The sequence below is a fragment of the Martes martes genome (genome assembly GCF_963455335.1).
Source record: "Martes martes genome assembly, chromosome: 12".
Taxonomy (NCBI): Eukaryota; Metazoa; Chordata; class Mammalia; order Carnivora; family Mustelidae; genus Martes; species Martes martes.
In genome coordinates this window covers 62,982,920-62,999,096 of record NC_137900.1, presented here as the reverse complement: position 1 = coordinate 62,999,096, position 16,177 = coordinate 62,982,920, and the positions used below count along the sequence as shown (strand labels likewise).

At 48.2% G+C, this 16,177-nt stretch overlaps 1 protein-coding gene across 1 annotated transcript in view; it reads right to left on the bottom strand.

The window, feature by feature from the left end:
* Window positions 1-16,177, bottom strand: part of CCDC180 (coiled-coil domain containing 180) — a gene marked incomplete at both ends in the record, with an annotated part of 61,142 nt that overhangs the window by 1,073 nt on the left and 43,892 nt on the right. Inside the window, 10 exons of the mRNA XM_080820300.1 lie at window positions 383-488; window positions 2,132-2,243; window positions 2,754-2,891; window positions 3,445-3,605; window positions 6,939-7,080; window positions 7,882-7,948; window positions 12,749-12,826; window positions 14,624-14,702; window positions 14,812-14,867; window positions 15,136-15,308. Of these exons, the coding sequence (XP_080676426.1) occupies window positions 383-488; window positions 2,132-2,243; window positions 2,754-2,891; window positions 3,445-3,605; window positions 6,939-7,080; window positions 7,882-7,948; window positions 12,749-12,826; window positions 14,624-14,702; window positions 14,812-14,867; window positions 15,136-15,308 (1,112 nt within the window). The remainder of the gene's footprint in view (window positions 1-382; window positions 489-2,131; window positions 2,244-2,753; window positions 2,892-3,444; window positions 3,606-6,938; window positions 7,081-7,881; window positions 7,949-12,748; window positions 12,827-14,623; window positions 14,703-14,811; window positions 14,868-15,135; window positions 15,309-16,177) is intronic.

The following is a 16,177-nucleotide window of genomic DNA, read 5'->3' as shown; positions in this document are numbered from 1 at the left end:
CCACATTCTTAGGGCCCAGGGAATAAGCACTTTGACAACTCCCATGCAGGGGTTCATGGTGCCACCAGTGCCTAGAGAATGTGCCCCATACTGGGATGGGCCTCCCTTTCTTTGCAGGCCCCCCCGTTGTGTGTCCTTAGCAGGGAAACTAATAGCTGCTGAGTCCTTGCTATGTGCCAGAGGCATTCTAAGAAAGATCTCATTGAACTTTCTCTTTGGAATACCATGGAAGGTGGGCTGCCATGCCCATTTCTCAGGAGAGGAAACTGAGGCTTAGAACATAATGCTTTTCCAAGGCTTCCAGGCTCCTAACCATCCCACTGCCCCGTGCTCCAGCAAACATGGCCCTGGGTGAGTATTCCTCAACGCTCTCGGCTCTTACCTGCTCCCCCGTTCAATCAGGGGCTTCTCACTTTCTTCCTTCAGGGAAAGCCTAGCAAGTTTCCTCCGTATGAGGATTGATGTTTTCTGTTTGGGGGACTCCATCCCTGGCAGGCAAAAGACAGGTTATGACCACGGCCTCACACATAGGCTGAGATCGAGGGGATTTCTCCCTGACCTTACGTTTGGAGGGAATGAGGGCTTCCTCCCCTCCTTCCCACTTGGAGTCTCCAGGGGGTCACAGAGCCTGGTCCCATAGAGAAGCTGAGGGCACCAGATCTGTAGGCCTGGGGCGATGGGGGACGGCCAGCAGCAGTTGGCAGGGGGCCTGGCTGAGTGATGGGAAGTATGGTTTAGGTGCCCTTCCCAGCTCCAAAGCCCAGGACACGATGCTCTGACCTTCACACAGCTCCCATGAGCCTCCAGATAAGCTTTAGTTCATGCTAGCACAAATGGGTTCTGAAGGAAGAACTACCCCTAGGGCAAAAATATTCAAAGTCGTCCCTCTGATGTCTGGCTCACTGACCTGTCCTTTGACGTGCTTTCCTGAGAGGGCCACACCAGTGGTATGAAAGCCAGCAGGCAGGGGCAGCCCCAATCTCCCAGGGAGGGAGCCTGACTTACAGTAGGAAAGGCCTCCCTGGGGCTGATACAGGGCGTCTCCCCAGCACCCCGGTTCCTTCCAAGGTACCGAGAGTGTCTTCCCTGCTGGCTGGTTTGCCCATTCTCCCTCATCTCTAGTGCCTCTGCAGGCCCTGCTTCCCACACAGGGCTCACCCTGGACAGAGAGACCACCAGTATGGGAACGTGACCAGTGCCTCAACATGCATATATATGTTGACCCCAAAAGTCCACTTCTAGGAACCTAGAGCCCCAGAATAGAGATATAAGGATGCAGATGCTTCCTTCAGCACAAGCACAGGAGTGAAAAAGTGGAAATGGCCCAATGTTCAACAGCAAGGGACTAAGTAATAAATTAGGATGCACAGTAAGAGAAAATGCTTAAGAAGATGACTGACTGGCTTGGCCAATGACCACTTGAGGGTGAATTAAGTTATAAAAGAGCACATACCCTATAATCTGCCCCACATAGACACACACGCTCAGGCCTGTGCCCAAAAGGAAAGGACTGGAGGATGGACAGCCAACAGAAAGGGCACTTCGTTCTGGGTGGAAAGACTGTGTTCTTTACTTTACTTCCTTTGTAACTGATATCAAGTTCTTAATTTTACTATAAAAATGTATTGTCCTTGGAAAACAAGCTTTTTAAAATAAAAATAGTTTAATTACTTGCTAAGTTAGCGATAGATGGATAACATTTAATATACGATTCACATCTTTATATATAGTAGCTTGCTAGGAATATCTGTCCAGTTTGTGGTTTGTCTTTCAATTTCTTGACATTTTTCTTTGTTTTTGTTTTGGCCACAGAAGAGTGCTGGCCGTTTCCTTAATGGCTTTTGGCTCTCCTCTCATACTTAGGAAAGCTGCCCCTACCCCAAGATTATGAAAATATTTACTATTAGGGTTTCAATTTTTTACATATAATCTTTGACCCATTTGGGGATTTGCTTTTTTAATTTAAACAACAACACTTTACTTTTAATGAAAACAAAAATCCATCAGTCTCCTCAGTGGAGAGTCTGTTTTCATTCTGGTGGAATAGGGGAAAAGCAGATGGCTCTGGCCCATCACCCTCCACCTCACCAACCCCCTGGGGCCCAGGCACAAGGCCGGTGGCACGACTTACTTGCAACCCGGACATCATCAATGGTGACCACTTCATCCAACTGCAGCAGGAACTTCTCGGTGAAGGAGGCCAAGTTGGCTATGAAATGCTGGCCGTACCTCCTGGTGAGTTCCTGGGGAAAACATGGGCAGCCTGGTGTTGCAGGGAGAGGAGGCTGCCTCCAAATGCAGGCCAAGGGAGGACTTGGGGAGGCGGCAGGTGAGACAAGACCAACGCCATGTGTTGGCTATGTCCAAGGTAAGTGGCTTCTGGTCCTCAGCCAAGAGGCCTCTCCCAAGAGCCGACTGGGCTTGAAGATAGGAAGTGATTCATTAGTGGCCAAGGGATGCCCATAAGCAATTCATGAAAAAGATATAAATAGACATGGATCTCGAAAAAAGAAGTTCTCATTAGTAATTTTATAGTTAATGAGCTGAGAAATAGAAAGACACACATGAGACCAGCCAATGATGACGAGCCAGCCCATAACACATGCTGACTTTCACGCCCGTCTTCGGCCAAGGTGCCAGCTAGGCACCGTGCTCAGCGCTGTCGCTGTACTGTCAGTTGGGGCGGGGGAGGGATCTCTTTGGGGCAGTGCAGCCCTCAGCACCCGGACCTGGGGGTTCATGGCACCACTGACCTCGAGCTTTTCCCTGGTCGTCACGATCACGGTGTCTAAATCATCCTGCCTTTTCTCTTCCACTTGACACAGAGACTCCATTTCTTGGAAATGTGCGGGATGTCCAAGATTTGGATGGAGCTTCTGGGCATTTTCATCCTTCAATCAAATAATCCAGAAATTGGTGGGGGTTTTGACCTGGACTCTAGGTCAGGACCAAAAGGTCATTGGCCCATGTCCTCTGCTAATAAAGGCCATGGCCAGAATGATGTGTGCTCCAACTCAGGTGTGTGAAGGGCCATGGATGGGCAGAGGAGAGGCAGAGAAGGCCAGATGGGGGCATGGTTGGAGCTGACGCTGAGAGCTAGGGAATGGGAGAGCAGAGCAGCTGCCTCAGCACAACCAGGGCCTTAGTCCAATAAAACTGATGGCATCCATGTCCCATGCCTCTAAGGACCAGATAGCCCATCACCGTTGATGTCAATGACCACACTCCCACAGAAACAGCAAACCCACCCAGTAAATAAAAAAAAAAAACCAAGTTTATTGAATACCTTCTATGAAGAAGACACTTCTCCAATGCCCTATGCCCCTCCCCTCAGAGCCAATCCATCAACCCCAGCCTGGCCAGTTCTGCCTATGCCCTGCCTCGATTTATGAGCTCTCAGGGCCCTTGGTCCTAGAGAGGAGGGGCTGAGCTGGGGGCCCCCACCTTCCCTTTCTCCAGCTTCTCCTGATAATTCCGGAACTGTCCCCGGATCTCTTCGGCAGAGACACAGAATCTCTTCCAGTGGTTTTCCTTGAAGTTCTCCATCACCAGCCAGCACACCTGGGGCAGCAGCTCCTCAAATCTCCTCATCTGGGCCCGTAATTCTATAAGAATTGGAGATGGGGGGATCACGTGAGGGGACAGGAAAAGGCAGGCACTGAAGTGGTCGCTCCCACAAAGTCCAAGCAGTGTCCCAAAAAGAAAGACCGGGTCTACCACCTGGCAATAGCTACCTTATCAGAAGGGGTGGGGGGGGCGGGGTCAGAGCAGTATGGAAAACACTGGATTAAGCAAGTTCAAAGAACTTCTCTTCACCACTCGGCAGGACCTCCCAGCTCATGAAAATTGCAGCCACTCTTGAAGAGTCTTTCTCCCCCATTATCCCTTCAAAGACAGCCTTGACTCCAGTCCCCTTCTGTCCCCCCGGACCCCTAAGTAGCTCTATGTTAGATCTACCTTCTCATCCAATATCCCTTTGCCTCTCTCCCAGACTGTCATCTCTTTGTTTTTCTGCTTTGTATTTTGGATGTTTTCTTTGATAGTAAAGCCATTCATAATTTTAAAACTTCATCTATTAATTTAGAAGTTCTATGTGGTTCTCTTTCCTATCTACTTGGTCATTTTAATAGCTTCTCACTCCTTACTCATTAATTAATTCTAATAAATTCTAATAATTAATTCTAATTAATTCTAATAAATACATGATTTTATATTCTGGTCTGATATGTTCAATAGCCAAAGTCTTTACTGATCTCATTCTGTGACTCACACTTAAGGGGCCCCTTTCTCGTGTGTGTGTGTGTGTGTGTGTGTGTTTTGTTTGTCTGTTTTCTTACTGTGAGTTTTTATTCTGGACATTTGATTTGTGAGAATCCTTAGAGGTCTTAACTGAAGGCAGGTTTTTTCTAGAAAGGATTTGTAGTGTCTCCACCAGATAAGCATCTGGGCACCACTAACACAAGCTCATTTTGAGCTATATTATCAGATGGAAGTCTTTTGGATGATCCACAAAAACAAAGTCAAATTCAAGCACAAAAGCTGTTTTATAGTTATGGATTTTTTTTTAAGATTTTATTTATTTGCCAGAGAGAGAGCGTGCAAGCAGGGATGAGGGGCAGAGGGAGAAGCAGACTCTCTGTGAAGCAGGAGCCTGACACGGGACTCAATCCCAGATCGAGTGACCCTGGGATCACGACCTGAGGAAGAGGCAGCCACTTAACCAACTGAGCCAGCCACCCAGGCGTCCCCATAGCTATGGATTCTTATTGGACTTTTCCTTCTGCTTTACCCAGTAGCAGAGTTTCTAATAAGACTGTTTCCTTCTAGTCACTGGTGGTGGTAGTGGTGCGGAAATGGGGAGGGAGGCTTGGTTTCTGTCTCATTTTCCCTACTCTGCAGCTGGAGCCCTTTGGGGTCCCAGTTTTCTGGGGCTTGTGTCCTTGCAGACTTTCTCCCTTGGGTGGTCTGGGGCTTTGTCTCTTCTTCCCAAGACCCTGGAGACCCATGAAAATAAAGGTGCAAGTTCACCTGGGAGTCAGCAAAGGCCTTCGGGCAATGTGTTACTATTCAATTTCTCTCTTGGAGTTCCTATTGTCACCCAGTTTAGGGGCCTTGTGTATTTCTTACTTGATCGCTAGCTCACCAAGCCATTTAAAAGACTTTATCGCAGGGTGTCTGGGTGGCTCAGTTGGTTAAGCGGCTGCCTTCAGCTCAGGTCACCATCCTAGAGTCCCAGGATCAAGTCCCACATCGGGCTCCCTGCTCAGCAGGGAATCTGCTTCTCCAGCTGACCTCTGTCATGTTCTCTCTCTCTCTCTCTCTCAAATAAATAAAATCTTTAAAAAAAAACTTTATCACAAAAATATTATATCCAATACTTCTAAATGTTTTCAGTGGGAGCGTTGGTCAGGATACTGGACTCCCATGCTTTAGGAAATGGAAGTCACCATTTAATGGGAACTCGTGACTCCTGCAGAGAAGGACATAATCTGCAGTATTTCAAACCCATTTGACCAGAACCTTTCGTCTGAGGATGGTCATAGAGGCTGGGATCCTGGAGTTCGTGTGGGGAAATTCTGAGCTAGAGAAACAGTTTGAGGTCCAGTCACTCTACTGTAACAGCAGCGAGCCCCACACGGCTGATTTTCTCTGGATGTGGCGGGTCTCTGCAGCAGTGAGTGTTGTCCTAATCTCCGGTGGACAGGTAAGGAAACTGAGGCTCACAGAATTGAGGTGACTTAATCAAGGTCATAAGGCGGGGAGATGACAGTGCTGGGTCTTGATCCGAGGTCTGGGTGTCCCCTTATCCTCTTCCTCTTCTACCAATAAGCATGCTTGTGAGGGGCCCTCAGGTTTCCTGCCTTAGAAGCAGGAATAATTAGGGCTTACAAGAGCATACAACACACATGGCTATGAACAAAGCTGTGGAGGAACACAGAGAGATGGCAAAGGTGGGCACTGGGTGTGCTTTCACAGCTTCTTTCAAGCCATTACAATAAACGTGAACAGATGATGGGTTCTAGCTGCCTGTTTTTGTGTCCCTGCTCTCCAGGAGGCTGTGTCTATTGGGGTCGTCAGAGCCCAGAACACGCCAGGCATACAGTAGGCACTTAAACAAACAACCATGGAAAGTTTTCTTCAAACGGTCGCATACAGAGTTACTGCGGGGCCCACTGTTCCACTCCTTGTTATACACATCCAAGAGCAATGAAAACATATGTCCGCACGAAATGTGTGTGTGAATGCATGTGGCAGCATTATTGACAGTGGCCAAAGGTGGAAACCACCAGATGAATGGATAAATGAACCATGGTACGTGCACACAATGGAATAAGAATTGGCCATAAAGAGGAATGAAATAGTGCCACTTGCTACAGCATGAATGAACCTTGAAAACATTATGCAAAATGAAAGAAGCCAGTCACAAAAGAGCACACGGTACATGGTTCCATTCATATGCAAGCCTGGATTAGGAAAATCTATAGCAGGAGAAAGCCGCTGAGTGGTGCTGAGGGCTGGGGTAGTGACGGAGGGACAGGGGTTCTGAAACCGGCAGTGGTGATGGTTGTCTTACTCCGTGAGTCTCCTAAAATCCACTGGCTTGTACTCTACATGGGCGAATGGGACGGCATGTGAGTATCTCAGTAAAGCTCTCAAAGTCATCTGTGCAATGAACAAAGCAGTCTTAGTGATGCCCACCACCAGATTTCTCAAGAAATGTGATTTTTTTTTTCAGCATTGCTTTTCCTCCCAGTTCAATCCGATAAACACTTTGACCTCCCCCTAAGAGGATGGCTCTTCACAGGGAGCCTCCCATGCCTCCCCCGGTGACCTCCAGGTCAAGAAGGCTTCCTGTGGGCTCTGAGGCCCAGGCTCCCCTCAGTTGGTGGCACGTGCCATGCCCCTGACCCGCCCACCTGCGGGCCACCCGCACCCACCTATGAGGCAGGAGTTATGGTACTCGTCTGTCTGCATGTGGTACTCCAGGATCTTCTTGCAGATGTTCTCGGCGCACTGGTCAAAGTTTTCATACATGCAGTCAGGCCTAGTGATGAAACGCTTCTCTCTGCGGTAGAACTCCTGCGGGAGAGGCTGACCGTCACCACGGCGCTCCAGGGCATCACCACGCTCCTACGACCTCCACCCTGTCCTCCACGCCGCCTAGCCCTTTCTTCTGATGGCACCCCTGCCAGCCACACTCCTCCTACCCAACTGCCCTTTTCACCACCATCATTATCCCAGATGCAAGGCACACATGACCGAATGGCAAAACTCTATTTGTCCTTCAAGACCCAAATGGAATCTTATTTCAATGACCAGGTCAAGAGCTTTCTATGATGCTTTCTCTGAAGTGCCAAGCTGGGTACCAGGCCGAGCACCACCAATATGGAAGACTCAGAGCCCCTGTTCTGAAGGATTTGCAGCCCAGGGGGAGGCTGACGGGAACATGCACAGACACCCGCATGTGGGGTGTGCTGGAACTGGGCACTCCCATCGGACGTCCCCCCAGGGTGCCTGCTCCAGCAGCCCCACCCGTCTCCCTGTGGGGCCATCATGCCTGTCGCCCAGCTGCGGGACACTGGCCTCCCAGGGACAGAGACTGGGCTTGCTGTTCTTGGCCCACTCAGTATCTGACACACAGTGTCTGGGAAAAGTCTGGTGGATCAATACATAGATAAATTATTGAATGAGGTTTAATTTTTAGGAAAACACAGGAGGTGACATGAAGGTGGGTAGCTGTGGGTGTGGGAGCTGGAACCCCTTTCCTCAATTTCACCCATAAGGCCATTATCAGCAGAACAAAAGAGGCAGAGGCAGCTGTGATGTGCCGCCCACAGCTGGTCAAGGGACAGGCCGAGGCCTGTGGCTAGCGGCCCTCACCTCTACCACGTTCAACAGATGCTCATTGCTCTCCCAGAGAAGGGTCAGGATGATCCCTTTAAAATCCCTGTAACACACAAAAAACAGATCCCTGAGGGGCCTTGTCTAATCACACCAAATGGTGTGGACAAAACCAAATGGACAAAACATTCTGAGTGCAGAGTGGCCCCGCCAGAATTGGACACTTCATGTGATGCCCAGGTGTGCTCTCACCTGATATTTCTATTTGTCTAGTTTAAATCCCTCTCCTATGTGGCAAGGTGGGTTTGGCCCCTTCCAAGAGTCTATTCTCTTTTGGCCTCATTGATCCTTGTAGCTACTTGTTCCTGCCCCAGGACCTTTGCACATACCGATTCCCCTCCCCACCCCGAGAACACTGCCAACTTTCCTGTTGGTCACATTTGCTACTGCTCTTCCTCAGATCCCAGCTTGGTGACAATTCCTAACCATCCTATTCCCATGCTCTCAAAGTGGTCCTCAGCCCTACAACACTCCCCACAGGGGGATTTGGGACTGACTTGTGTGACTGGCTGATTAACCTCTATCTCTCCCAGAAAAACGGTGAAGTCCACCTGGACACAATTTTTCACAATTTCTGTTAAGTGACACAGCGACGGTTGAACACCTATTATTGGCCAATTTCTAAAATATATGCATATCGGTCACTTGATGTTTCATTTGGAAAATTTGCTCATCATAATTAAAGAAAATTAGAAATAGACTGAAAAAGCAAAGGGAAAAATGAAGGCCAACATTTTATGATATTTCCTTCTGCTGCTTTTAAAATCAGTTTGGAATTAGGTTCATGTATATTTTACATTCTGTTCACTTGTTAAGTGTTCCCCCACATTAAGATATCTTTTTAAATGGCTGTGTAACACTACTGAGTATGGAAGCACCATGGTTTGCAATCTCCTATTTTTAGAATGTTAAGTTTTCCCATTTTTAACCAGGATAAAAAGTATTGCATGGTGTATCTTTGTGTGAGTTCTCTCTTCTCAACGGTTTCCTTGGGAGATGGTTTCCTTGGGAGAAACACCTTTTGGTGCACAAAAGTCATAATTTTATGGCCTTTACTACCTTTCCAAACTGCTTTCTGGAAAGATATTTTGCTGGCCATGACAAAAACTCTTTTTGGCCAAACGTTAGACAGAATCCTTTGTATTTTTTCACCATCCCTTCCCAAACAGTCTGCTGTAAGATTCATGTCACTGGCATGATTTGACTAAGGATAATGTGGAACCTCACTGGCTTCTCTGGGAAACTTCACGTATCCCCAGACTGGCCCTTCTAAGCCCTCTGCCTTCACCTCACCTTTGTTCCTTGACTTTCTCCTCTCGCCACCTCCATCTCCCCTTCAGTTTCCTGGTACACTTTGACATGCCCCCCTGCAAAGCCCAGCTCTGTCCACCCTGAAGGACCTTTCCCTTCCCATTCCCACCCTCAGCTCCCACAATCCCTGAACTCTAGGTTTCCCATCCATCTCAGGGCTCTCAGGGAACCAGAGAACCCTAAAAACAAATATCTGAGATGGAAAAGGAGAAAGGGCTAATTGGAAATAGGTTGAGTGTTTTAGCCACTCACATGCACCCCAGAATTTGAGAACTCTTACTGAGTATACCTATTTTCATGGCACTACAACTATTCATGGGGGTTCAGTAAGAATCCGTCCTCCTTGTAATGGGACATACTTCAAAGCACTGATATATAACCAAGGCTTTGGCTAGAATATCATGTGGAGAAGGACACATAGAATCAGATATGACCAGACAATTTTAAGGAACTAGAGTCAATTTTATGGAGCCAATGGTTTTTACCAAGCCCTCTTGGGAAAAGCAGCCTGTACCTGGCTTACAGGGTTCCCAGCTTACAGGTGAGGAAAGAAGACCCCTTCCTAGCAAGCCAAGGAACCTAGAATACTGTGGGGCCTCAAGAATAGAGGGTTTCACTTAAATCTAGAGGGACTGCAGGTGAACTCTGGCCTGGCTTCTTAGCCCCAAGAGGCTTTTGCAAGTCTACTCTGAAACTCTTTATGAAGAGATCTGTGTGGTCAGTTACCACGCTTGCTGCACCTACATAAAGAATCAGGCCAAACCTAAAGAAATCAGGCGCGTTTTGTAGACAAGCATCAGAAAGAGGGGTGATAGAAGTTTTATGCCTCAGTGGAAAACTACAGCACACTCTTGTGGGTTAGAAGTTTTTAGTCCTGTTTACTGTCTTTGAGATTGTGTTACCTACCTGTAAACGGGACTGGGATCTTGCCATCTTGCACAGTTGGTCAGTCCTTACCAAACACTCAGTTCTGCTAGTTTCCTTCAATATCTGGCTACAACTCCCCCAGTGAATGTTTCCAAATTCTCTCCCACTCGGCTGGCTTGATGCCACCAAGAACAAGGCTTGGCTGCCTGGATCCTTATTAGGACTTTCTGTCATTTATGGCTGGCTTTCCCTCCAAAATCTAATGAAGTCCAGCAAGTTGACACTGGATGAGGGACAACCCTAATGCCTAGAGCTGCTCCCGTGCGGGCCACGCAGGATGCTTCAGGCCCAGCATCTAGAAAGCTGGACTAGGTACCCTACCACCGAGTCTCATCAACAGATGGTTCAGCTGATCTTTAAGAACAAAAGCCGACTGAATGAGAAATGAACTGAGAGTCTTTCCTTGAATAAGAGGAGAGACTGACTCTCTGCTCGACCAGACTTCAGACAGGCTCTTCTGAGCCTACTTCCTGATGAGGCCTCATCCTTGGGCACTGTCTTTGGCCTGCTGGGTCTTATGTGAGCAAGAACACTGTTAAGTCAGTTGAGATACAACCCCCCACCCTCATATTGGATGACTTTCGCTATCCGACCATGGCCTGCCTGAAGCAAAAATCCTGCTAAGTAGTCTTAGCAAGAATCCCACTACCCTTCAATTTTCCACTCATTGACCCCCCTCGCTCTGCACACTGGCTACAGATCTTCTCTTGTCCTTATTGTATTCTGAGTTGAGGCCCACCTTTCCCCTGTTGGAACAGTCTTGATGCCTATTGCAATGGTCCTGCATGAAGTCTTCCTTAGTGTTCTGACAAGGATCAGAATAAATTTTCCTTCAACAACTCACACTGGCAGTATCTGGGAGGGACCATCTGCAACCTCCCTCGATAAACTGGGAACTTCCTCTAAAAATCTATTTACAGATTGGTTAATCTCAGGCAAAATATGGAATGGATTTCTTCCCCTTTCATTGGTTTGCATTCTAGTGAGAATTAGTGTTTTCTCCACATGTGTGTTCCTAATTTTATCTCCTCCTTGTGTGTGGTCTCTTCCAGTTCTCCCCCTTGCCCTACTGAGTGCTGGAAATTTCCTTAGTAGTTTGCTGGGGGCAGGGGGGCAGGGAGAGGAGCCAATTTTTGCTTTGTTGACCTTATCTACCACTGTTGTGTCTTGGCTGGTTGTTATGTAACTTTTAATTGCAATTTACCTCAGAGGAGTTAAAAAACCTATTTGCCAAAGTTTTCCATCATTTTTCCTTGTGATTTCATCTAGTGTTTCTTGGGGTGATGATCTTGTATAGTCAAGGGAGGCCTGTGGGTGACCCTCTGCTCCTCTCTACAGCTCCACGAGGAGAATCGTCTTCTACCCGCAGTGCACAGAGAAGATGAAGGCTTGGGAGATGTCGCTTAGCCAGAGTCCCAGTGTGGGGGTCAAAACACCATCAGTCTGATTCCATTTTCTGACCAATTCACCACTGAGCTAGGCCTGGAAAGTCTCTCTCCTTTCAGAGATTTCATAAATGCTGGATTTATTTATTATTTTTTTCTGTTTAGTCTGTGATTTTTTTTTCACCACAAAATACCACGGTGCCTCCATATGGTGGCTAATGATTTAGCAACACAAAGTGATAGGCTACTGATGCATGCGACAGCTGGGGCGGACCTCAAGGACATTATGCTGAGTGCAAAAAGCCACTCTGAAAAGGTCATACACTGTATAAGACTGTTTATATGACATTCTTGAAATGACAAAATGGTAGGGCTGGAAAACGGATTTGTGGTTGCTCAGGGTTGGGAATGGTGAGGGAGAGGGGTAGGTATGGCTATGAAGGGATAGCAGAGTGACCGATCTGTTGGTGGTGATGGCACAGTTCTGTTTCTTGATTTTGGTGATGGTTACACGAATATATACATGCGATAAAATGACAGGACTATACAAAATGGAAAGAGAGAGTCAAGGTTTTAATGATAAGGAATGTCTTTTTGTGAGGGAACAAGGGAGATTATAGCTGCTGACTTGCACCCAACTTCTGGGCCACCTGAAGTGAAAGCCACCTTTTTTTTTTTTTTTTTTTTGCAAAGTTCACAAAACCCCAGAGATAAGACCAGTGGGGCAAAAAGACTGATAAGTAGGGGTGCTGTGATGGTGAGATCCCTGGTTAAGGGGGTATGTGTGTATTCATTGTGTATCTTGACTTTCTCTGAGGGCCCCCAGTTTTCTGAAGTTGAAATCTTGCTTGTTTAAACAGCTTGAAATGTAGCCATACTAAGTGGAAAAGAGTTTGTTTTAATCAATAAAATTAAAATAAAGGAAAAGAGGAATGGGGGAGGTGAGGCATTAGCAAACTGAAAAAAAACCATACCAAAAAACCCCAAACCTAAAAGGTGTATGCTGCCCTGCTACCCCAAAAAACTTAGCTTGGAAAATGAGAAATTTTGATGAATATGTCCCTCAAAGAATTTAGGTGAAATGGAATGAGACACATTGACCTTGACCCTTACCTGTCCCCTCACTCACCTCTCCTTCTTCTTTTCCCCCCAGTTGTGTCAGGTTTAGCCACCCCCTGACTGAGACAATGGGTTAAAGAGTTAAAGGACGAGGTTCCACTTACTCAGCTGGAGGTGGTGGCTTCTCCCCGAGCACCTGGAACTTTCTGTCCATTCGGTTGGGCTTGGAGTACCGTGTGATGCTGTGAGACACAGGTGAGTCAGTGCCTGGGAGGTTGGCATGGACAGGCAGGTCTTCTGTGCCTAGAGCCTCTGGGCCTGCCTGGGGATACCATGACTCCCGTGTCTGGGGCTGAACCCTTCAAGACACTTCCCTACTCCCCATCTTCTATGGAGACAATCTTATTGTGGGGGTGAAGACCTTATTGTTAAAACCCACCCAAGGTCCCTGAGAGGGCGTGAAGGGCCAGAAATTATGTATCCTTGCTTCCCTGTAGTGAGGACCCAAAGAAAAACAGGTTGAGGTGCTTCTCAAATCAAAGTACATTATGCCCAATTAAACTTGAATTTCATAGAAGCAGCAAATAACGTTTAGTTTAAGTAGGTCCCATGCAACATCAGACAGCCCTAGCAACATGGACTGTATTTTGTAATCACTGAGAGACTGACTGTACAAATGGATAACAGGTGGACTGTACAGAAGTACAGAAAGCTCTGACCCAGACCCTACAGCCACCTGCCCAGGAAAGCAACTCCTTGTCGACTGTAAAAAACTCGGGAAGCCAGCCTGATGCAGGGCAGACTTGCAGGAAGCCGTACTGTTATCTCTCATGGCAACCCAAAATGCCAAACAACTCATGAAACAGCTCCAAAAGGTTAGGACTTGATTATTGTCCCTGTTTCCAACTTGGGACCAACCAGAGAAAGCCAAATACACAGCCCTAAGTAATCACATCGATTGCCTGCTGCTAGCTGGCCTGCCTCCAGCTTCTCCATGTCACAGCCTTCAATAAAAGCACACAGAAATTCTTCCTTTTTTTCACCGTCGCCTTTTCACTCCCTCACCTGCCTTTGAGTCTCTGCTAAAATGTAAGTGATGCTGGCTGACCCCCTTGCTGTACCACGCTCCGAATAAATAGCCGTTGCTTTTCTCATTTGATTGGTCTTGGGTTTATTCCCACATTGCAGATGGCGTTCATGTTCAAATGGGCCTCTTGGAGGTATGCAAAGCAGGAATTTCCTCACTACCACTTCCTCAAAACCAGGAATTAAAGCATATAAACAAGGGCTCACAGAGAATGCAGAAGTCGTTTCAGCCACTGGCTCTGTTACTCGCCTTCTATAAAATCAGTATCGGGGGACAGTGGGGCCCACACCCACTGAGCCATGAGTCTAATGACCCCAATGGGGGCACAGTGGGTAGACTGCATGGCCAGGATGCAGAAGTTTAGGATTCCTCCTGTAAGGGAAGCCATCTCCAATATCCCTTTTTTTTTTTTTTTAAGATTTTATTTATTTATTTGAGAGAGAGAGAGGATGTGTGGGAGAGAGAGAGCGAGCAAGCATGAGAGGTAGAAAGGTCAAGGGAGAAGCAGATTACCTGCTGAGCAGGGAGCCCAACGTGGGCCTTGATCCTGGGACTCCAGGATCATGACCTGAGCCAAAGGCAGACGCCTAACCTACTGAGCCACCCAGGCACCCTCCAACGTCCCTCTTTTTTTAAACCAGGATGATGGATATGGGAAGAGGGCTGGGATCCAGCAGCTGTCACCACGGAAAGCCACAGAACATCAAGATGGGTTCTTGAGGTGGGAGGCCCGTGTGAGCCACGTCACTCAGCAGGAAAGTGCACAGACCTGACTAAAGCCAGCTTCAGAGCCAACCTCTCACGGGGTCCCTTGGGGGTCTCAGAACAGTGAGCATAGGTGATGCCTTCTGAGGACAGTCTGGTGAAGCAACAGGGCGGGTTCTGGCCTATGTCTTGGGGGTGAGGGAAGGCACGTGGGCCGGGGAGATCCTGGGCAGCCCAGACTCCCTACCTTCCCGTTGAAGTGGCACTGCCACTGGCCTGGACTTTCTTCACGATGTGTTCCCCCCGGTTCTGGTGTCGCTTCAAGCCTTTAGGTGATGAGTGCCCAGGGCAAGAATGGAGGACTAGAGGTGAGGATGGACCAGAGGGCTCCCCCACTGCCAGTCCCCTGAGACCCACAGGCCTGTTTGCCTCTACCTGTCTGGGACCGGTCTTTGTCACATGGCTGGGTTGAGCATTTTTCATTGGGAAGTCTGAAACCAAAGGAAAGGATATGAGCTTCTCCCCAGTAAGCATGAGGTCAGCTACCATCCCGGTTAGCCCACAATACTGTGTATATCAGTCTGATTATGAGCCTCATTTCAGAGGAGGAAACTGAGGCTCAAGAGGAGAAGGCCTTATACAAAGTCACAGGCTGTCAGGGCTGGGAAACTTGTGTGCGGGACCCCACAGATGGTGCCTGAAGGTTGGGGGCCATGAGCTAGGGTGGCACGCCCTCTCGCAGATCCCATAGCTACTCACTGCAGGATCTTCTTGACCACTTCCACAGCTGGGTCTTCAATCATGGGCTTCCCCACGCGGCTCGGCTGGGCGAAGGACTCGGGGGTGACCAAGTCTACCTTGGCCTCCTCTTCAAGGGCTTCTGAAGACACCATGATGTCACTCTCCATCTCCAGGTCGGTCATGACATTGTCCTACAGGCCCAAGAGAAGGACCTGAGTTGGTGGGCCCAGCCTCAGTCCAGGGATGCAGGCAGGTTGTGTTTGTGTTTCCAGGGCCTGCAGCTGGCGGCTAGCTGCCTGATTCTCTGAGCCTAGATTTTCCTTCTTAAAAATGGTAACGTTCCTATCTCCTTTAGAGGGTCATTCATGCATGTACGCACGCGGGTATTTATGTGCGCGTGTTGGCTTTCAAAATGTTTCCCGAATACCTGCCCAGGTGCTGCCTGGGGTCTGGGACACAGCATAGAGAGGTGACATGTGACCCTCATCTTTATAGGGCATACAGTCTAGTCTAACATGCGCTTCTACAAATAAATGATTGGTCAAAACTGGGACCGGCGTTGTGAAAGAGAAGTTCCAGAGTCTTCCATAAGACCAAGGATCATGGACTTATAAGGCCAGCCTGCAGATATGCCCAGGCACTGTTCTTAAAAGGGAGGAGTGAATGAAAGTGTACACAAACAAGGAGACAACACCCCCCACAAGTTGGATCTTGGAGAAAGGGTAGGAGCGGTGGCCCACAGGGGGTGCTTAGTTAGGCTGTTCCCTATCTTACCGAGTGTCCTTCTCTCAGCAGGAGACTATAAGAGGGAAGGACCCTGGCTGGACTCCTGAGTTTCATCTGGAAGGGCGCAGTGCCAGTGGTGGCCTGGTGTGAAGAGCCTTCCCATAAAGGAAGCACTGGCTCAAAACGTGGCAGTGAGAAGGTGCCCAGAAAAGAACTTGCGGGGTATCGTTTTTGCCCACATTGGTTCTACGACACTACCGCCTGGAACACGGTTGAGTGCCTCCAGCATTCAAAGCCTGGTGTGAGAGGCTGAGTATGGGGTGAAGGTGACAAG